At 44.0% G+C, this 22522-nt stretch overlaps 1 protein-coding gene across 2 annotated transcripts in view; it reads left to right on the forward strand.

Annotated features, from left to right (window-relative positions):
• The first annotated feature begins 202 nt into the window (after positions 1 to 202).
• Positions 203 to 22522, forward strand: part of gmds (GDP-mannose 4,6-dehydratase) — a 153665-nt gene continuing 131345 nt past the window's right edge. For both annotated transcript variants that reach the window (XM_084163195.1, XM_084163196.1), the window contains exon 1: positions 203 to 384. In XM_084163195.1, coding sequence (XP_084019321.1) covers positions 289 to 384 — 96 coding nt within the window. In that variant the 5' untranslated portion in view covers positions 203 to 288. The remainder of the gene's footprint in view (positions 385 to 22522) is intronic.

Consider the following 22522-nt stretch of genomic DNA (forward strand, 5'->3'; position numbering starts at 1 on the left):
TTAAGCTATCGTCAGCGATTTAGTCCTGTAAGCCTACCGTAGCTAGTTGGCGCTGTCCAAAGTAAGCACGGGAAACCCCAGACCGAATCTCTTCTCTTCTGCATGAAGATTCCTCTGCTTCGACGCTACTTGCCATCTGTCGATTGGCTGCCCTGCCGGCACTTCCTGAAACGTCACAGTTGTAGTTACAGATGCTCCTGTGCTTGTAGTGTCTACCGTACAAGCACACAACTGCTAATCAGAACAGCAAGTCAGTAGGTTCGATACTTTGAAACACTACGCACAAAAATGGCCCAATGCATGGAACCGTCTACCAGCACCGGGGCGAAAGGAGAGCTGAATAAGCCGAGGAAGGTCGCTGTTATCACGGGCATCACTGGACAGGTAAACGCAGTCTCCAGATATGAATGGAAATAGGATGTATGGGCAGTGACAGGGTGCCTATATGAACACCTTTAACGTTAGATAAATAATAATAATAAATACCAGCTGTAACTATTATGTTTGTTTTGCAGTAGCCTGCGTACTGGTCGATAGACATTGGTATGATTTGACCAACAGACAATGGTTCTGTGAGGAGAGAGATGGATGCAGCATAGTCATCTCACTCGTCTAACGTTTCATTCGTATGTGTCAGGTGCACTGGCGCACCACAGCTGGTTACATACGTTTCCCACACACAAACGATGTGTTCTTATGAATAAATATAACTATTGTAGGCTATTGGCATTTCCATTAGTCTTTGCGCTTTCTGCACAGTCATGATACAGAAGTATAGCAGGGCGTCAAACCAGGAAGTCGGAAGAGAATATTCCCCCAGACAGACACGCTATTCCCCCAGACAGACACGCTTCACCCTGATCCATGGCCATGCATTGTTGGTCTAATTTTACTTTCATAATTGACACTGATAGACAGGCCCTACGGATAGAGAATGTAGGAACAATGCAGTGTGAAAAGGCCTTTTGTTAACGCAACACACTGCATGTCTTCAGGATGTTATAATATAAGCTACCAGTACCACCGGTGTTAGTTCGAATTTATTTTGAATAGAATCTATGATGGTGATGATAATGATGCAGGTAATGATTGCTCAATTGATGTTTGTTATCAATGTTTCTTGCATCTCTCAGATGCTCAGCCCACATGGCTATATATTTTTAAAGTCATTCTGAAGTATAGTTGTAGAAGGGTAGTAGGGCTATAAAGGTTATTTTTATATGGGCTGGAGGCACCATGTTGACTGGCTGGGAGAAGGAGCTACTACAAAGTGGTGAAGGATCTGATTTGTTTGCCACATCATCACAGCAGGAACTAAAGCAGTGTGTGTTTACAATCAAATAGGATACTGCTGGGCTGAGTTGCTGGCATGAGCCGGGGGGATGGGCTGTGTCAACCCAAAGATCTAGTGTCCCCTGACGTAGCCAGTGGATAGGAGGATAAGATTACGTGACACATCGAGATCCTATTAGTTCTGAGATATAATTTTTTGGTGACATCATTGTGTTGGGGAAAGACTGGAGGAAAGAGGGAGGGAGAAAGTTGTTCCTTCTTGCCCTGCCCGATGTGTGTGTCCAAAGTCCAGAGTTGCCCCAGAGCAGGGTAGCAGATAGAAAAACCCCACCCTCTCTTATGACGAGTGTACGTGCTTGTCTTCTATAGGCCTAATCCTATACACATCACTGAACAGTGGTGGCACACCCTTGTAGGGAGCCAGCCAGGCAGGATTCAAGACAAGTCTAACTTCATAAATGGTAGCACTTTGCCCCACAAAGGTCGACAGCATACCGTCTCAGGGTAGGCCTATACCATTGTACATGCGTTGGAGTTAATTCACGCTGAACTGACTGTACCTGTTTAGCAGCATGTGCCTCCTTTATCAAGGTCTATACCTGGGCTAGATAGCAGTTTGACAGGTCTGGTATGCTGTGATGTTAAAGGTTAACATAATGCCAGGCTATGGCAATGACAGCAGACATTTCACATAGCCTATTTGTTGTAACCCTACACTGGCACACCTGATTAAATTAGTCAACTAGGCTTATCATCAAGCCCATTACTAATTGAGTTAGGTGTGCCAGTGTAGGGCTAATACAAATGGTGTATTGTGGTCCCATGATCTAGGGTTAACATAGCCAGTGGCTCTCAAACCTCTCCTCGGGGACCTCCAGAAATTTCACTATTTTGTTGTAGCCCTGAAATAGCTCACCCAAGTCACCTAGTCAAGGGCTTGATGATTAGTTGACAAGTTGAATCAATTGTGCTAGCTCTGGAATATATCAAATACATGGAACGGCTGGGTGTCCCCGAGGAGAGGTCTGAGAGCCACTGGCCTATATAATTACAGGCCAGTCAGTCAAGTCCTGGTTGATTGAGAAATAGCTACAAGACACTCAACAACGTCCTGTTTGCTCTTCTTTGTCTTTGCGATGGCTCTTGATGATGTGGCTCACACGTGAATGAAACTAAGGGCTGGAAGGGCCAGTGTAGTGTGTTATTACAAACTGGTTTGACTGGTACCACTGGTCTATTAGGGTGTTTTCACATAAATCAAATTTTATTTGCCACATGCAGCTTGTAAGTGAAATGCTTACTTACAAGCCCTTTGCCAACAATGCAGTTTTAAGAAGGAAAAAAATGGAAGCTAAAATATAGCATTTAGTTAAAAGATGAGACATAAGTTATAATCAGAAGATAATATGAACATGTAAATATGATTGGTAATAGAATACATAGCAGAAGAATACTGCAGATTAAATAATGTTGTAATTGAAAATTGTACACTCAGTGTAGGCTACTACCCCTTTAAGAGCTAGCATTGATTTTATGGTTAGTGTTAACAAGGATCCTTGGGACTTCCCTACCCTAAATCCTAACCCTAACCTTAACCATTTTAAATGTCAACTTCAATGGGGTAATGTCAGAGTTGGGATGTCCCAAGGAAGCTGGATAGCAATGACCTTGATTTTGTATCCTATGTTGTGATTCTCACCAAATATGTTGTTGTCTTCTCACACTATTCAAAAACTCTCTTAGCCTATAGATCACATATTGCAAACAAATAATCAGAACATTGTGTCAGTACAAAACACACATATTTTGGAATTTCTGCGTATCCTTGACAATCGCTAATCAATATCCAAAAATCATCATAATCTTCTCTCTTTTGTGGCACCAATGTGAGGGGAATGGCAGGGGAAATTGTGTTGCAGTAGTCTAGTGTGTGGTGCGGGAATAATGACGAGCGAACCTGGGGAGCTTTGTCTTCACATTGCCCTAAAAAAGGAAACTGGACCGTGGAATTCAAGCGAAACCAAACTCAGACCACCTCTCGAGATGGTCTCAGTTCGGTTCGCTTCGGGGGCTCTTTTGAGGGGTCGGAGTTCCTTTTTTTGTTGTGTGTTCACACTGCATAAAAAATTAAGTGAACCACACTGATTTCACAAAAATTAGCTGAAAGGGACCAAGTGTGAAAACACCCTTAGATGATTGCCACACAAATGCGCCACATAGTGACATAGCTAGGCTACGTGTATGAATTCATATTTGTGTTGTTGCACCAAAGGACAAAAGCAGGAGCAGGAATTGAATATCAGAGGCTAGATCAATGATGGTGGCAGCTATCCAGAAAATCACATTGTAGGATTTTTAATGAATTTATTTGCAAATTACGGTGGAAAATAAGTATTTGGTCACCTACAAACAAGCAAGATTTCTGGCTCTCACAGACCTGTAACTTCTTCTTTAAGAGGCTCCTCTGTCCTCCACTCGTTACCTGTATTAATGGCACCTGTTTGAACTTGTTATCAGTATAAAAGACACCTGTCCACAACCTCAAACAGTCACACTCCAAACTCCACTATGGCCAAGACCAAAGAGCTGTCAAAGGACACCAGAAACAAAATTGTAGACCTGCACCAGGCTGGGAAGACTGAATCTGCAATAGATAAGCAGCTTGGTTTGAAGAAATCAACTGTGGGAGCAATTATTAGGAAATGGAAGACATACAAGACCACTGATAATCTCCCTCGATCTGGGGCTCCACGCAAGATCTCACCCCGTGGGGTCAAAATGATCACAAGAACGGTGAGCAAAAATCCCAGAACCACACGGGGGGACCTAGTGAATGACCTGCAGAGAGCTGGGACCAAAGTAACAAAGCCTACCATCAGTAACACACTACGCCGCCAGGGACTCAAATCCTGCAGTGCCAGACGTGTCCCCCTGCTTAAACCAGTACATGTCCAGGCCCGTCTGAAGTTTGCTAGAGTGCATTTGGATGATCCAGAAGAGGATTGGGAGAATGTCATATGGTCAGATGAAACCAAAATAGAACTTTTTGGTAAAAACTCAACTCGTCGTGTTTGGAGGACAAAGAATGCTGAGTTGCATCCAAAGAACACCATACCTACTGTGAAGCATGGGGGTGGAAACATCATGCTTTGGGGCTGTTTTTCTGCAAAGGGACCAGGACGACTGATCCGTGTAAAGGAAAGAATGAATGGGGCCATGTATCGTGAGATTTTGAGTGAAAACCTCCTTCCATCAGCAAGGGCATTGAAGATGAAACGTGGCTGGGTCTTTCAGCATGACAATGATCCCAAACACACCGCCCGGGCAACGAAGGAGTGGCTTCGTAAGAAGCATTTCAAGGTCCTGGAGTGGCCTAGTCAGTCTCCAGATCTCAACCCCATAGAAAATCTTTGGAGGGAGTTGAAAGTCTGTGTTGCCCAGCGACAGCCCCAAAACATCACTGCTCTAGAGGAGATCTGCATGGAGGAATGGGCCAAAATACCAGCAACAGTGTGTGAAAACCTTGTGAAGACTTACAGAAAACGTTTGACCTGTGTCATTGCCAACAAAGGGTATATAACAAAGTATTGAGAAACTTTTGTTATTGACCAAATACTTATTTTCCACCATAATTTGCAAATAAATTCATTAAAAATCCTACAATGTGATTTTCTGGAATTTTTTTCTCTCAATTTGTCTGTCATAGTTGACGTGTACCTATGATGAAAATTACAGGCCTCTCTCATCTTTTTAAGTGGGAGAACTTGCACAATTGGTGGCTGACTAAATACTTTTTTCCCCCACTGTATGTGAAGACCGAGTCACTCAACCTGAACAGCAAACGACAAGCCTGACCACATAACAAGGCACCCAGATTGCTGTGGTACGGTAGCAGTAGCCTACAGTAGAGTGAGTGTAGCCAGAAGGTTGCCGGTTCGAATACCAGGGCTCACAGTTGCCTTTACCGATCACTGCACCTGTACACAGCCCATCTGAAATTAGCCCACCCAACTACCTCATCCCTATATTGTTATTTATTTTGCTCATTTGCACCCCAGTATCTCTATTTGCACATAATCTCTTGCACATCTATCATTCCAGTGTTAATACTAATTGTAATTATTTTGCACTATAGCCTATTTATTGCCTTCATAACTTGCTACATTTGCACACACTGTATATATATTTTCTGTTGTATTTTTGACTTTATGTTTTGTTTTACCCCATATGTAACTCTGTGTTGTTGTTTTTATCGCACTGCTTTGCTTTACCTTGGCCAGGTCACAGTTGTAAATGAGAACTTGTTCTCAACTGGCTTACCTGGTTAAATAAAGGTGAAATAAAAAAAAATAAAAAAAATAAAAGACTGCTAGGTGACAGGATTAGTAAAATGACGGCACATGAGCTCACACAGTGGTGCAGTAATAATACTAGGCTAAAGCCTTCTAGATGTATTGACTTTAGACAGCTGAAAATATTAGTGAAATATCAGCACGTGGTGCTTTGTCACCTGTACACTTGGCCTACTGTGTGTGTACAGTGGTATTGCTGTGGTACGGTAGCAGTAGCCTACAGTAGAGTGGAGTGTAGCCAGAAGGTTGCCGGTTCGAATACCAGGGCTCACAGTTGCCTTTATTATCAGATATAGCCTAGGCTTACAGCAAGCTCCTGTGTACTCACCACTGACAAACCAGCCATTCAAGCTAAAATAATTTATAGACCAGTTCATCTATACTGGGTGGGAACTTTTTACTTTACACGTTGTTCACTCAATGCCTTTACGGTGTTGCTTATCTGTTGTTGTGGGAGAGTAGTGTGGTGTACAGACTGAGGGTAGGCTAGGTTATATCTTTTCCCTTTTGAGTAGAACTGCAGGAGATAACACGAATGCATACACACACAAACACACACACACACACTCTAGGGCTGGGCGATACGGCCTAAAACTCATATCTCTATTTATTTTTTTCAAACTTATGGGTGATTCATGATATATATCTCGATTTCTTTAAAAAATGTTTTCTCTAAATAAACTTTTGTTGTACAATTAAAGGTCAAATACACTGCATTTAAAATAGTCAGCAATAATCTAATGAATTCAGAGCTTGTGAAATTAAACCTAGGCTGAATATATGCCTTCCACAACCGTAAGACCCACTAATAATTGAATGATTTTATCAAAATAGGTATATCTGCTTTTTTTGTGCAATAATCACTTATCTGGCTTTCAGGTCTGTCTATAAAAATGTACTTTTTATTACAAATTTAACCAGAACCATGCATAATGCACATTCACTAATAATGTAGCAGGCATTATAGAAAATTAACACCGGTCTCATAAACAATCTCTCAAGCACAAGCCCACGGGCTAGTTAGTAGCCAGCTAAAATTTATATTTCAAGTTTAGCCAACTTGGATCTAGGTATAATTTCACAAGCTCTGAATTCAGCTAACAAGTCAAAACAGTTGAATTGTTTTGAACACAATCTTCTGTCCGTCTCCAACTGTTTGAACAGCATGCTAGCCTGTCCACTTTGTTCCGAAGTTGAAATCAAGTGGCCTACCTTATTTCTCAGAATGAGAACGAATTGTCAATTCCTTATAATTGTTTCATGCTTATTGCACATTTATAAAACATAGTCATCCAAACAGCTAGTGTAACAATCTTTATTTGACCAAAATGCTGCTAGCGATACGTGGTACCGTAATGTGCGCGCGACAAACTGAGCATTCTTTTCCAGAATGAATGTTCATTGGTACATCCGTTTTAGCAGTGTCTGCTCTGTTCAAAATTAGAGTTGTTGAAACAAACAGGGTATGGTTCGAAAGGTCAATTTCTCCCCTATTACAGTAAAATAATGTCTCCATGTGTTTCGGTGTCCATATGACCGATTCTGTTGGACCAAACCTCAAATGCAAATAGTGAGTTGAAACCTTTTGTCAGAGAGGAAGAAGTGATCTCTCATCTTTGTTGTTGTGAGTGTTAGTGTTAGGGGCTTGAAAGAGGCGACGCGAGAGGTTTTTGTCCAAAATATGCCCAATGCGTTTCTATGCGCTTATTTTGGACCTAAACTTGTTGCCTGCCTTCCCGCCTTTGGGATAACGACTTCCATTGTTAGGGCGGAGGCATGAAAATCTCGTCATTATATACAGATCTCTGGTGTAAATGGGAAGGTGCACAGAGTCATGTAAAAATCTTCCCAGCGTGAAATAGTTCCCAATCGTTCTGATTGTATTGTGATTGTGACATTATGTAATTTTTTTCACAGCGTGAAAATGTTCCCAGTCAATAATTGCACGCGCGTCTGTGTGGATGGCTGAGCTTGTGCAGATGTTTCTCTCACACCCTCACCCTTGATTTAGCTAGTTAACTAGCATAATTACATCACTAAGCTGCTCCAGAATGTACTACGCCTGGACATGGACATCGATTCTATCGTAGTCCATGTGGGTTTTAATTACATTATGAAGGGCAGCTCTGAACAGTTGAAACTGTATTTCAAAGAACTGATTGACTCTCTGCTAGACACTAATAAAAGACCCATCATATCTGGCCCTGTGCCCTCTCTGAAACATGGCATTGAACGCTTTAGCAAGATTATTTCTCTTCACCACTGGTTACGTGATTATTGCAGCTCAATGGGTGTAACTTTTGTTGACAATTTTGATACCTTTTGGAAACAAAACATGTTTTATAAGGAGGATGGGATCCACCCAAATCATTTGGGTTCCTGCATCCTTTCACAGCATTATGAGGCTGCGATGAGACAATGATTTATCAATGACACAGTTTAGTTAATCAATCATTCTAATGCTTTAGCAAATGGACATTATACCAGGGGGATTGGTAAACACAATGTACAGTGAGGGGAAAAAAGTATTTGATCCCCTGCTGATTTTGTACGTTTGCCCACTGACAAAGAAATGATCAGTCTATAATTTGAATGGTAGGTTTATTTGAACAGTGAGAGACAGAATAACAACAAACAAATCCAGAAAAACGGATGTAAAAAATGTTATAAATTGATTTGCATTTTAATGAGGGAAATAAGTATTTGACCCCCTCTCAATCAGAAAGATTTCTGGCTCCCAGGTGTCTTTTATACAGGTAACGAGCTGAGATTAGGAGCACACTCTTAAAGGGAGTGCTCCTAATCTCAGTTTGTTACCTGTATAAAAGACACCTGTCCACAGAAGCAATCAATCAATCAGATTCCAAACTCTCCACCATGGCCAAGACCAAAGAGCACTCCAAGGATGTCAGGGACAAGATTGTAGACCTACACAAGGCTGGAATGGGCTACAAGACCATCGCCAAGCAGCTTGGTGAGAAGGTGACAACAGTTGGTGCGATTATTGGCAAATGGAAGAAACACAAAATAACTGTCAATCTCCCTCGGCCTGGGGCTCCATGCAAGATTTCACCTCGTGGAGTTGCAATGATCATGAGAACGGTGAGGAATCAGCTCAGAACTACACGGGAGGATCTTGTCAATGATCTCAAGGCAGCTGGGACCATAGTCACCAAGAAAACAATTGGTAACACACTACGCCGTGAAGGACTGAAATCCTGCAGCGCCCGCAAGGTCCCCCTGCTCAAGAAAGCACATATACAGGCCGTCTGAAGTTTGCCAATGAACATCTGAATGATTCAGAGGAGAACTGGGTGAAAGTGTTGTGGTCAGATGAGACCAAAATCGAGCTCTTTGGCATCAACTCAACTCGCCGTGTTTGGAGGAGGAGGAATGCTGCCTATGACCCCAAGAACACCATCCCCACCGTCAAACATGGAGGTGGAAACATTATGCTTTGCGGGTGTTTTTCTGCTAAGGGGACAGGACAACTTCACCGCATCAAAGGGACGATGGACGGGGCCATGTACCGTCAAATCTTGGGTGAGAACCTCCTTCCCTCAGCCAGGGCATTGAAAATGGGTCGTGAATGTGTATTCCAGCATGACAATGACCCAAAACACACGGCCAAGGCAACAAAGGAGTGGCTCAAGAAGAAGCACATTAAGGTCCTGGAGTGGCCTAGCCAGTGTCCAGACCTTAATCCCATAGAAAGGGAGCTGAAGGTTCGAGTTGCCAAACGTCAGCCTCGAAACGTTAATGACTTGGAGAAGATCTGCAAAGAGGAGTGGAACAAGAACACCATCCCCACCATCAAACATGGAGGTGGAAACATTATGCTTTGGGGGTGTTTTTCTGCTAATGGGACAGGACAACTTCACTGCATCAAAGGGACGATGGACGGGAAACCTGGTGGCCAACTATTATTTCCCTCATTTAAAATGCAAATCAATTTATAACATTTTTGACATGCGTTTTTCTTGATTATTTTGTTGTTATTCTGTCTCTCACTGTTCAAATAAACCTACCATTAAAATTATAGACTGATCATGTCTTTGTCAGTGGGCAAACATACAAAATCAGCAGGGGATCAAATACTTTTTTCCCTCACTGTAAGTAACCTAATTTATGTCCCTCTAACTGCCCTGAATGCCTCTGCTGATCCTACAGCTATTGTATGCAGCAATCATATGCCTATGAACCAGATGTATGCTGTTAGCACTGAGGCGGTGTGCCCTAGTAGGAAGTCCACTGTGTGCAGCTCACCCTGCACTAACATAAATAACATGAATATCTACTTCTGCTAAGCTTCCCAGTAAAGCAATTGAAAACAAGCAAGTATTCCAGAACACCATCCCAACCGTGAAGCACGGGGGTGGCAGCATCATGCTGTGGGGGTGCTTTGCTGCAGGATGGACTTGTGCACTTCACAAAATAGATGGCATCATGAGGAAGGAAAATTATGTGGATATATTAAAGCAACATCTCAAGACATCAGTCAGGAAGTTAAAGCTTGGTCGCAAATGAGTCTTCCAAATGGACAATGACCCCAAGCATACTTCCAAAGTTGTGGCAAAATGGCTTAAGGACAACAAAGTCAAGGTATTGGAGTGGCCATCACAAAGCCCTGACCTCAATCCTTTAGAAAATCTGTGGGCAGAACTGAAAAAGCGTGTGCAAGCAAGGAGGCCTACAAACCTGACTCAGTTACACCAGCTCTGTCAGGAGGAATGGGCCAAAATTCATCCAACTTATTGTGGGAAGCTTGTGGAAGGCTACCCGAAACGTTTGACCCAAGTTAAACAAACAATTTAAAAGCAATGCTACCAAATACTAATTGAGTGTATGTAAACTTCTGACCCACTGGGAATGTGATGAAATAAATAAAAGCTGAAATCATTTTCTCTACTATTATTCTGACATTTCACATTCTTCAAATAAAGTGGTGATCCTAACTGACCTAAGACAGGGAATTATTACTAGGATTAAATGTCAGGAATTGTGAAAAACTGAGTTTAAATGTATTTTGCTAAGGTGTATGTAAACATCCGACTTCAACTGTATGTAGCTTAAGAAACAAGGTTCATTAAATTAATAACTTGCTAGTAACAGATGACATTCATCTCTGAAACTCATTTAGACAATACCTTTGATACAGTGGTAGCAATAGAAGGTTATAACATTTACAGAAAATACAGAAATGCCAGTGGTGGAGGTGTTCCTGTTTATATTCAGAACCACATTCCTGTAAAGATTAGAGAGGATCTCATGTTAAATACTGTTGAAGTAAAATGGCTACAGGTTAATCTGCCTCACCTAAAGCCCATTCTTGTGGGAATTTGCTATAGACCACCAAGTGCTAACAGTCAGTATCTGGATAACGTGTGAAATGGTAAAAAGATTGTGGGGGCTGTTTTGTTAGACTTCAGTGCGGCTTTTGACATTATCGATCATAGTCTGCTGCTGGAAAAATGTGTAATGGCTTTACACCCCCTGCTATATTGTGGATAAAGAGTTACCTGTCTAACAGAACACAGAGGGTGTTCTTTAATGGATGCCTCTCCAATAAAATCCAGATAGAATCAGGAATTCCCCAGGGCAGCTGTCTAGGCCCCTTACTTTTCCCAATCTTTACTAACGACATGCCACTGGCTTTGAGTAAAGCCAGTGTGTCTGTATGCGGATGACTCAACACTATACACGTCAGCTACTACAGCGACTGAAATGACTGCAACACTTAACAAAGAGCTGCAGTTAGTTTCAGAATGGGTGGCAAGGAATAAATTAGTCCTAAATATTTCAAAAACTAAAAGCATTGTATTTGGGACAATTCATTCACTAAACCCTAAACCTCAACTAAACCTTGTAGTAAATAATGTGGAAATTGAGCAAGTTGAGGTGACTAAACTGCTTGGAGTAACCCTGGATTGTAAACTGTCATGTTCAAAACATATTGATACAACAATAGCTAAGATGGGGAGAAGTATGTCCATAATAAAGCGCTACTCTACCTCCTTAATAGCACTATCAACAAGGCAGGTCCTACAGGCCCTAGTTTTGTCGCACCTGGACTACTGTTCAGTCATGTGGTCAGGTGCCACAAAGAGGGACTTAAGAAAATTGCAATTGGCTCAGAACAGGGCAGCACGGCTGGCCCTTGGATGTACACAGAGAGCAATCATTAATAATATGTATGTCAGTCTCTCCTGGCTCAAAGTGGAGGAGAGATTGACTTCATCACTACTTGTATTTGTGAGCGGTATTAACATGTTGAAAGCACCCATACATACCCCACAAGACATGCCACCAGAGGTCTCTTCACAGTCCCCAAGTCCAGAACAGACTATGGGAGGCGCACATTACTACATAGAGCCATCACTACATGGAACTCTATTCCACATCAGGTAACTGATGCAAGCAGTAGATTCAGATTTAAAAAAACAGATAAAAATACACTTTATGGAACAGCGGGGACTGTGAAGCAACACAAACATAGGCACAGACACATGCATACACACACATGATAACATACGCACTACACACACACACATACACATGGATTTTGTGTTGTATATATGTGGTAGTGGAGTAGGGGCCTGAGGGCACACACTTAGTGTGTTGTGATATCTGTTATGAATGTATTGAAATGTTTTTTAAATTTTATAACTGCCTTAATTTTGCCAGACTCCAGGAAGAGTAGCTGCTGCCTTGGCAGATAGGGATCCATAATAAATACAAATACAATAACAAATAATTTGCTATAAACTGGTCGAAATGGCTTGTTCTCAGAGGTGTGCAGTTTTAACTTGTTTGTATAGCTAGCTAAATAAACACGTGTTTTTGAAATGGCAAAAAAAATCTCTCCAGACATCAACCCTCAGCACTTTGACGCGCGAGTCCGGGTATTTTATATGCTGACCTCACGCCTCAACAAGCTTCTGATTGGTCAGAGTCAATACTCCTGTCCACCATTGAGTGGCAGATGAGTGAAGCAAATGCGCGTGCCCACAGAACTGTTTTTCGAGGTCGAGGGAGGGTGTGAGAAAGACATCCGCACAAGCTCAGCCAGCCACATAAAGAGATGTGCGTGCAATTATTGAACTGGGAACATTTCCAAGCTGGGAGTAATTTTACAGTATGACGTCACAATCACAACACAATCAGAATGATTGGGAACTATTTCATGCTGGGAAGATTTTTACATGACACACAGCACAGAAGGACCGAACGAGACGAGACCAAAAAGACAACACGAGAACAAGCGTACATAAACGTTCATAAAACGAAAAATACAAAAAAACTTGATTCTGCGTTAGTCATTTGGTATATAGCGTAAAAACATACATTTGAATTAATTGCCCAGCCCTAACACACACACACAGAGACAAGGTTTATTTTCGGGCTGGGAATTGCCAGGGACCTAAGGATACGATATTATCACAATACTTATTTGCCGATAAGATATGTATTGCGATTCACATGACTCTATATGTATTGCGTTTCGATACTGTGATTTTATTGCGATTCGATGTTACAATCATATTGCTCACTATATGTCTGCTGCAGAGGGTCAAGAGAGCCATGACAAAACGATGGAAATATAAGTGCTGAAAACAAATTGGCTCCCTATTTAAAAAGAAGATGGAGATCAAGCTATGAAGGAAAAATACTGTTGTTTTGGTCCAGGTACAGCAAACTAGTGCAAAAATAATATTGCGATATTGTCAATACGATATGATATATTGTCAAAAATAATATCCCGATTTATGTAACTATCGATTTTTTTTCTTCTTCCCCATCACTAGTTTATTTGTATTGTACAGGATCCAGTTGTCTTTCTGCAGGGATAGTGTAGAGGTGTAGTTGTTTGTCAACCAGCACACAGCAGTATAATCTGTCTTGTAATGTGTGGTGCTCCACTGCGCTCCGTGCCAGTCCTCCTAGGTCAGCTCTCCTCTGTGTGGTGCTCCACTGCGCTCCGTGCCAGTCCTCCTAGGTCAGCTCTCCTCTGTGTGGTGCTCCACTGCGCTCCGTGCCAGTCCTCCTAGGTCAGCTCTCCTCTGTGTGGTGCTCCACTGCGCTCCGTGCCAGTCCTCCTAGGTCAGCTCTCCTCTGTGTGGTGCTCCACTGCGCTCCGTGCCAGTCCTCCTAGGTCAGCTCTCCTCTGTGTGGTGCTCCACTGCGCTCCGTGCCAGTCCTCCTAGGTCAGCTCTCCTCTGTGTGGTGCTCCACTGCGCTCCGTGCCAGTCCTCCTAGGTCAGCTCTCCTCTGTGTGGTGCTCCACTGCGCTCCGTGCCAGTCCTCCTAGGTCAGCTCTCCTCTGTGTGTGTTTGTTGTTTTTGGCTGTGGTCATCGAGTATGGCTAAGCCTTCTCATCACTCCATTTTAACAAGGGGATGATGGTCATACCTACCTATCGCACACATACCCCACACCTGCTCAGTCTGAAGGGACTGCAGGTCTACTAATCTCAAAACCAAATAGGCCTAGGTCAAATGATTGTTAGAGGACAATGCGTGTTCTCTCAACCTAAGCAGGCATACAAAGGTTTTTCTAAGTATGTATGTTCACTCACTGGCCAGTTTATTAGGTACACCCATCTAGTACTCCAGAACCGTCTGAATTCTTTGGGGCATTCTACAAGATGTCAAACGTTCCACAGGGATGTTGGTCCATGCTGACGTGATGGCATCACGCAGTTGCTGCAGATTGGATGGCGGTACATTCATGCTGCGAACAGCCCGTTCCATCTCATCCCAAAGATGCTCTACTGGGTTGAGGTCTGGGGACTGAGCATGCCACTTAAGTAAACTGAACTCGCTGTCATGTTCCAGGCGACGATTTTCCACTTCTCATTTGTCCAGTGTTGGTGATCGCGTGCCCACTGGAGCTGCTGCTTCTTGTTTTTAGCTGATAGGAGTGGAACCCGGTGTGGTCGTCTGCTGCAATAGCCCATCCGTGACAAGGATCGACAAGTTGTGAGTTCTGATGCCGTTCTGCACACCACTGTTGTACTGCGCCTTTATTTGTCTGTATGTGGCCCTCCTGTTAGCTTGCATGGTTCTTGCCATTTTCCTTCAACAAGCTGTTTTCGCCCACAGGACTGCCACTGACTGGATGCTTTTTGTTTGTCGCACCATTCTCGGTAAACCCTAGACACTGTCGTGTGTGAAAAGGCCAGAAGGGCAGCTGTTTCTGAGATACTGGAACCGGTCACTTAGGTCACTCGTTTTGCCCATTCTAACATTCAATCGAACAGTAATTGGATGCCTGTCTGTCTGCTTTACACTGAGTGTACAAAACATTAGGAACACTCTCCATGACATAGACTGACCAGGTGAATCCAGGTGAAAGCTATGATCCCTTATTGATGTCACCTGTTAAATACACTTCAATCAGTGTAGATGAAGGGGAGGAGACAGGTTAAAGCATTTTTAAGCCTTGAGACAACAGAGACATGGATTGTGTATGTGTGCCATTCAGAGGGTGAATGGGCAAGACAAAAGATTTAAGTTCCTTTGAACGGGGTATGGTAGTGGTGCCAGGGCACCGGTTTGAGTTTGTCAAGAACTGCAACGCTGCTGAGTTTTTCACGCTCAACAGTATGCCGTTCATAACAAGAATGGTCCACCAGTCAACTTGACACAACTGTGAATCAACATGCAACTCAATATTAGGAAAGTGTTCCTAAGGTTTTGTACACGTGACTCACTGTCTGTAGGAGCGATCAATTTTTTGTGAACTGGGTGGTATACCTAATAAACTGGCCGTGAGTGTATGTTTATTCATCTTCAGTATTCCCATTACAGTGTGTGTGTGGACTTCATAACTGCCATTATGAAAGAACACCATAAGGATGAGTTATGCACTTAACCTGCAGTGGAATCCCAACTATTACTGACCTTAGCTGCAGACATACGTTAGTAGAGGTATATATATAATTTTCTTCCTCCCTATGAGTGACTAGCCTGTCTGAATAAACACTCTGTAGACCTGTATGTATGTGGGTGACTTTTGTGTGTAGCACCTGATATAATTTAATTATCAACACACGTTCATTAGCTTAAACCAGTCAGGCAGCAGAACTGTGCCCAGACCCCAACTGTGTGTGTGTGTGTGTGTGTGTGTGTGTGTGTGTGTGTGTGCGTGCGCAGACTCCGACTCCTCCGGAAAACCAGTTCCATTTCTGACCTAGACCCACGTCCTGTTATTCACAGCTAAAATGTCAACATCCATTTTTTTCTTCACCTTTTTTTTCTCTCTCCCTTGCTTTTTATGTGCCCAGTCAGGACACAGTGGAGCCTGTGTGAGGGAGAAAGAGAGGTAGAGAGAGGTGGGCTCACTTCAGCTCTGACTGAGTCACTGCTTGTTTTCTGAACATGCAGCTGAACATTCCCCTCCACTTTTCCCCTCTATCTCTCCTCCCTCTATCTCTCCTCCCTCTATCTCTCCTCCCTCTATCTCTCCTCCCTCTATCTCTCCTCCCTCTATCTCTCCTCCCTCTATCTCTCCTCCCTCTATCTCTCCTCCCTCTATCTCTCCTCCCTCTATCTCTCCTCCCTCTATCTCTCCTCCCTCTATCTCTCCTCCCTCTATCTCTCCTCCCTCTAGCTCTCCTCCCTCTATCTCTCTTCCTTCATCTCCCTCAGAAGGTAGACCTTAGATGACAACCCATTCCATAGTGCCAGGGTTCTGGACTGGGGGCACTGCCCAGTGTGCCCCTCTACCCTACCCCACCCTGGTCTTCTGTGTGTGTCTTAGTGAGTGGAGTGAAGGGGTGGTGGATGTGGGTTACAAATAGTTTTCACATAGGCTACAAACGTTATATGTCCGAACTCCGAATCAAATAGGCATCCCAAAAATAACATGGTGGAATGTTTATTTTGATTGACCATTTTGTGCGTATACAAAATCCCATCAGGTAGCCTGATTTCAGATGTGTCATGTAAACAAGATTATAAGGGAAATTGTTCTTGCAAAGCATATACATGTTTTAAGTCTAACTATTATATTAATCTGACTATTCACAACAAACGTATTATTGTGTACATACTCAGTGCCGGCCGTGTTCCTATTGGCCAGTCACCGGGATCAGCTCGTAACACCAGCCATACTACACGATAAAGGCTACATTTCTGACACTGACAGAACTTTGTCGGAGCCTACGACCGCACGTAGTGGTACTTAATCAGCAGACCTAGACCCTGTCACACTGAACGAGCCAAGACGTCCGACAATCATTTACAACCATAAGAAATTCCCCACGACGTGGACATTTTGTCTGGGACGGCAAAGTCGTGGCATAAGACTGCTAGAATTATACAGTCTGTGCAGGCATTTATGCTGGGCGTTCACTACACAATTTCTAAGATCATGGACGTGCTCACATTTCCTGATTTCCTTGTCCCAAATATTTCATTCCGTCCATCCTCAACCCCAGGACGTGGGTGCTCACATTACACAATGATTCCCTGGTTGATCCTGCCCTGTGTTTCTCGCTTGTCATTGGCAATAAAGGCTGATGCAAACGGCAAGCTGCTTTTTTAGTGTGCACATTATGTGCAAAAACATTAAAAAAGAGACGGAGGGGCAGTATATGGACCAGCCAAATGGTTGGGCAGACGTGGACAATATGGACTTTCTATTCTACAGAGGGAATTGGAGGTAATATAAACCTTTTAATATTGAAAAGGCAGCTGTGTTCTCTCCACAGCTCCACCAATCTGTCTTCATCACCTCGGTCCACACGGTGCGTGTTGTTGTTGCTTTCCTCTTTGCCATCATTGTTTTGGTCTGACATGCTGAGTGCTCATTGGCTATTGGCAGAGGTCCTTGCCCAATAATGTCGTAACACTGCTCATACTACAAGATGCACGACCAAAATGTCTGAAATGTCAGAAAATTATCGGGTCATCCGACAGGGGTCTGGAGAACGGAACAGTCATCATCGGTGCGTCCTTGACCAGCTCAAACTACCCGAGTCCCGACGTACTGATCCAAGCCCAAGTTCATTACATTTCACCCCGATCATGAAAATGTTTCTGGGATGGCAAAAACGTGGCAAAATCGTGTAGTGTATTGCTGACATTAGTGAGATGGTAGTAAGTTTGGGAACAGTTGAGATTTTGGGGAGTGTTCAGGAAGGAGGCAGTAAAAGATGTCACCTGGCCTAGATATTCCTTCCTGAATCCTGAGCCTTCCGAGAAGCCCTCCCTGGAGACAGCCATCCCATTCCCAGATCTTGGAAAGTAATTTCAAACCTCTCACATTCCTCTCTCCGTCCGGCGCTCCTGTGGCATTCTCCCTAGGCTCTCTCTCCTTTCCTCCTCTCTCTCTTTCTCTCTCTCTCTCTATTTCTCTCTCTGTTTCTCTCTCTCCCTCTCTCTCCGTTTCGCCTTCTCTCTCTCTCCCTCCCTCTCTCTGTACCTAGACTCCCTGGCCCTCTCTCCTACTTTTTCCCCTCCTCCTCCCTCCTTTAACAGAAAACAAAGAATAACAGTGTTATTTCATTTTTCTTCTGCCCTTCAGTCTCTGTGATATATATCCCCCCTAACAGAGCAGTAGAATACTGAGGCCCTTGTCCCTGATGCTGAATCTCCATACAGGAATATAGCATCTGGATATACCATCTCACACTCGGAGGGTGGTTCCCTGACACCGGTGGGGTTGTAAGGTTGCGACGATACCATAAATCTCCAGGCTAACTACTGTTCATAAATTGTGACTGGCCGAGGGCCGAAACACTTTGCTGTTTGTCTCGTGGTGGCCTCAGTACTTAGGATACGGCTACTGTGATTGGTTGAGCTGCAGGGGTCAGAGAAGGATCTGGGGTGTGAGTTATAGTTTGCCACCTCAGTGCTAAAGCTGGGGTCCACTCTGTGCTGTGATCTCCGCTGGCTGGCTTAGTATGAGGACAGGACAGGACAGGGAGGGGGAGGAAGGTGAGTACTTAAGAGGCTGGGTTTAGTCCCCTTCTCTCTCTGGTCAGCAGTAAAATGTGCCTTTACTTTGGTTTGGGGTATGTATTACTCTGCTTTCTTTAACTTGTCTAGGAAAACAACACCGTGTTTTGATACACCCCCACAACCTTTTTGATGTGCAACCTACATCCTACAAACTCCCTCCTCACTTTTTTGTTGGCATTTGATACACTGCTCCCCCACCCCCCCACCCCCCCTCCATTCCAAAGACAGCGTTCAGTAATAGCCACACAAGGGGGACTGAGAGGTTGTCGGAATGCCAGGAATAATAATCATAAAGCGAAGAATCCGTGCACGTCTCCTCTGTGATCCCTCCTCCGTTGCTCGTAATCACTCCTGATCGCCCCTCCAAGGCTGATTCTGCCTTGGAATGAGGTCTATCTGGAGATCTGACAGGATTCAATAAATAAAGAAAAAAAGGTTATATGTGGGAGCAGTTCCAAAGGTCTTAATCTTACCGTCATATTATTGCTATATAAGCTATATAGCCGACCCTTTTCACATTACTGAGCAAAACCGAGCCAAGCCAAGCTCGTTATGAAGGTTAATGTAAAAAATAAAATATTAGAGCCAGCACAGTACGGTTTGGGTTGGCCCTATAGTGTGAATCTGGCATCAGTCTCTTCCAGACAGATATTTGCCCTGTGAGACTTTTATGGTAGCGAGGCTAGGGCTAAGCTAACCAAGTATGAGCTAATGACCTTATGTGTCCGCTCCTATATCCTGCTGCCATGAATCTGAGATGCAATGGAATGGAAGTCGCGGTATTAATGAGAGAGGGTGTGCGGGTGTGTGTGTGTGTGTGAACAGTAGCTGTGTGTGTGGGGCCAGCGGGGCCATGTCTGTCACGCCCCACTGTGAGAAGTCGTAAAGTGATGGATTTCCTGTGAGGACAGGAAGTGCCCTCAGTGCTCCCTCACTGATTACAGAAACACATTGGAGTATGTGAGGGAGTTCTGCACGCGCTCAGTCAGTCGTTTGTCACAGTGACATGCCTGGTTTGGGCTAAAGGATGAGGATAATGCTTACTCCAAGAGAATACTGTATGCATATAATGCTCATTTACTCTCGGTTTGTGTTTGTGTGTGTGTGTGTCCGTGCATGAGAGTGTGTGTGTGTGTGTTAGGGCTGTGACGATAGCAATATGTTTTCCATGGCAAAAATTAAAGCAGAAGCAGACTGAACTAAAAACCTGCTGTATGTAAAATACTGTGTGCTATAGCTTGGAAAATAAATCAATGTGACTTGGATGACAACATAATGATGTTTGTTTCCAACATTAGGGTGGTTTTCCTAAAGAAGTTAAATCAGCTTCGTGTTTTGATTCCTTGCCACGATACTAACGAGTATCTTGATACTCGTATCGTCCCAGACCTAGTCTATGTCTGAGCTTGTGCACGCTACGCTACGCTACGCTACGCTGTGTGTGTGTGTCCTGTGGTCTGTGATTGCAGGTTCATTCAACTCTATCAGCTCTAATTGCAGGTTCATTCAACTCTATCAGCTCTAATTGCAGGTTCATTCAACTCTATCAGCTCTAATTGCAGGTTCATTCAACTCTATCAGCTCTAATTGCAGGTTCATTCAACTCTATCAGCTCTAATTGCAGGTTCATTCAACTCTATCAGCTCTAATTGCAGGTTCATTCAACTCTATCAGCTCTAATTGCAGCCCAGTGGTGTGTCTGGCAGCCTCTCTCTTTGGTCTAAAGAAAGAACATTACAATGATTCATTTATACACACTGACAAATAAACATCCTCAGTATGTACACACACACACACACACAGACAGTAATTTCAGCTGTCTCTGTACAGTAATATTGTACATCTATTCTTCTACATCCACAATATATTTGACACTCATGCATAACTTAGATAAATATAATATACCCTCCACTTTGAAAGAGTCCAGTCACAGAGCCTGCAATAAAACCTTGTTATTTCAATCTTACACCAGCAGAGGGAGCCAGACTAGCTTTCTATGGAGCATTACTTATTCTGTCTCTACCATCCTTCTATTTCTGCTGTCACATTTTTTTTGTCTCTCTCCCCATCCATCTCTTCTCTCTCTCCCCCCTCCATCTATTCTCTCTCTCTCCCCCTCATCTCTTCTCTCTCTCTCTCTCTCTCTCTGTCCCCTCCATCTCTTCTCTCTCTCTGTCCCCCCTCCATCTCTTCTCTCTCTCTCCCCCCTCCATCCTTTCTCTCTCTCTGTCTTTCCTCCCTCCATCTCTTCTCTCTCTCTCCCCCTCCAGCTCTTCTCTCTCTCCCCCTCCATCTCTTCTCCATCTCTTCTCTCTCACTCTCCCCCCTCCATCTCTTCTCTCACCCTCTCCCCCCTCCATCTCTTCTCACACTCTCTCCCCCCTCCATCTCTTCTCTCAGTCTCTCCCCCTCCATATCTTCTCTGTCTCTCTCCCCCTCCATCTCTTCTCTCTGTCTCTCTCCCCCTCCATCTCTTCTCTCTGTCTCTCTCCCCCTCCATCTCTTCTCTCTGTCTCTCCCCCTCCATCTCTTCTCTCTGTCTCTCCCCCTCCATCTCTTCTCTCGGTCTCTCTCCCCCTCCATCTCTTCTCTGTCTCTCCCCCTCCATCTCTTCTCTCTGTCTCTCCCCCTCCATCTCTTCTCTCGGTCTCTCTCCCCCTCCATCTCTTCTCTGTCTCTCCCCCTCCATCTCTTCTCTCACTCACTCTCTCCCTCCATCTCTTCTCTCTCTCTCTCCCCCTCCATCTCTTCTCTCTCTCTCTCCCCTCCATCTCTTCTCTCACTCTCTCCCCCCTCCACCTCTTCTCTCTCTCTCTTTCCAGCCATTGCTTCTGTCTCCCCCTCCATCTCTTCTTCTCTCTCTCTCCTTCCATCCATTGCTTCTCTCTCTCTCCCCTCCATCTCTTCTCTCTGTCTCTCCCCACAATCTCTTCTCTCTCTCTCTCCCCTCCATCTCTTCTCTCTCTCTCTCTCCCCTCCATCTCTTCTCTCTCTCTCCCCTCCATCTCTTCTCTCTGTCTCTCCCCCCTCCATCTCTTCACTCTCTCCCCTCCATCTCGTCTCCGTGTCTCCCCCTCCATCTCTTCTCTCTGTCTCTAACCCCTCCATCTCTTCTCTCTGTCTCTATCCCCTCCATCTCTTCTCTCTGTCTCTCCCCCCTCCATCTCTTCTCTCTGTCTCTCCCCCCTCCATCTCTTCTCTCTGTCTCTCCCCCCTCCATCTCTTCTCTCTGTCTCCCCCTCCATCTCTTCTCTCTGTCTCTCCCCCTCCATCTCTTATCTCTGTCTCTCCCCCCTCCATCTCTTCTCGCTCTCTATATCCCCCTCTCTTTCTCTACTGAGGCATGGCCATGTTTATATAGTCATAACAAACATAATCACTGTGTCTTGCTAATGCGTCACATTCTCCCACAGTGTAACTGTACCACTAGACTGAGATGCTAGCAGTGTTGTGGGTAATGGGTGATACTGTATTGGAAGGAATCATGGGAGTTGGAATTGCTTTACCATAATATGATAATATTGATAAAACAATGTAGTATGTTTTGTCCATGCTTTCACTAATGGTCTGCACTAATTCAAATTCACACACTATGCCTTCACAATGCCCATCGATGCCAAGTCTTTGGATCTAATGGTGGATTTGAAGGTGTTTCTGATGAGTTGACATACTTCATACACATGGATTGGTTTGGCAAGCCTCTGCATTGTTCGTCAGAGGAGAGATTGTTTGTTTGCCTGGTTAGGTAGTGTGTTGACTCTTTAGTAGGACGACACACATTATGCCTTGGGACGACACACACACACACACACACACAAACTCGTCCCTATAGTTGATCTAGATTTTGGGCTTGTGTGGTCAAACTTTACTATCCTTTTGGGTTCCAAAAGTCCTCCCAAGGATAGTAAAACA

The sequence above is a fragment of the Coregonus lavaretus genome, assembly GCF_964263955.1.
Source record: "Coregonus lavaretus genome assembly, chromosome: 6".
In the NCBI taxonomy this organism is placed as follows: domain Eukaryota; kingdom Metazoa; phylum Chordata; class Actinopteri; order Salmoniformes; family Salmonidae; genus Coregonus; species Coregonus lavaretus.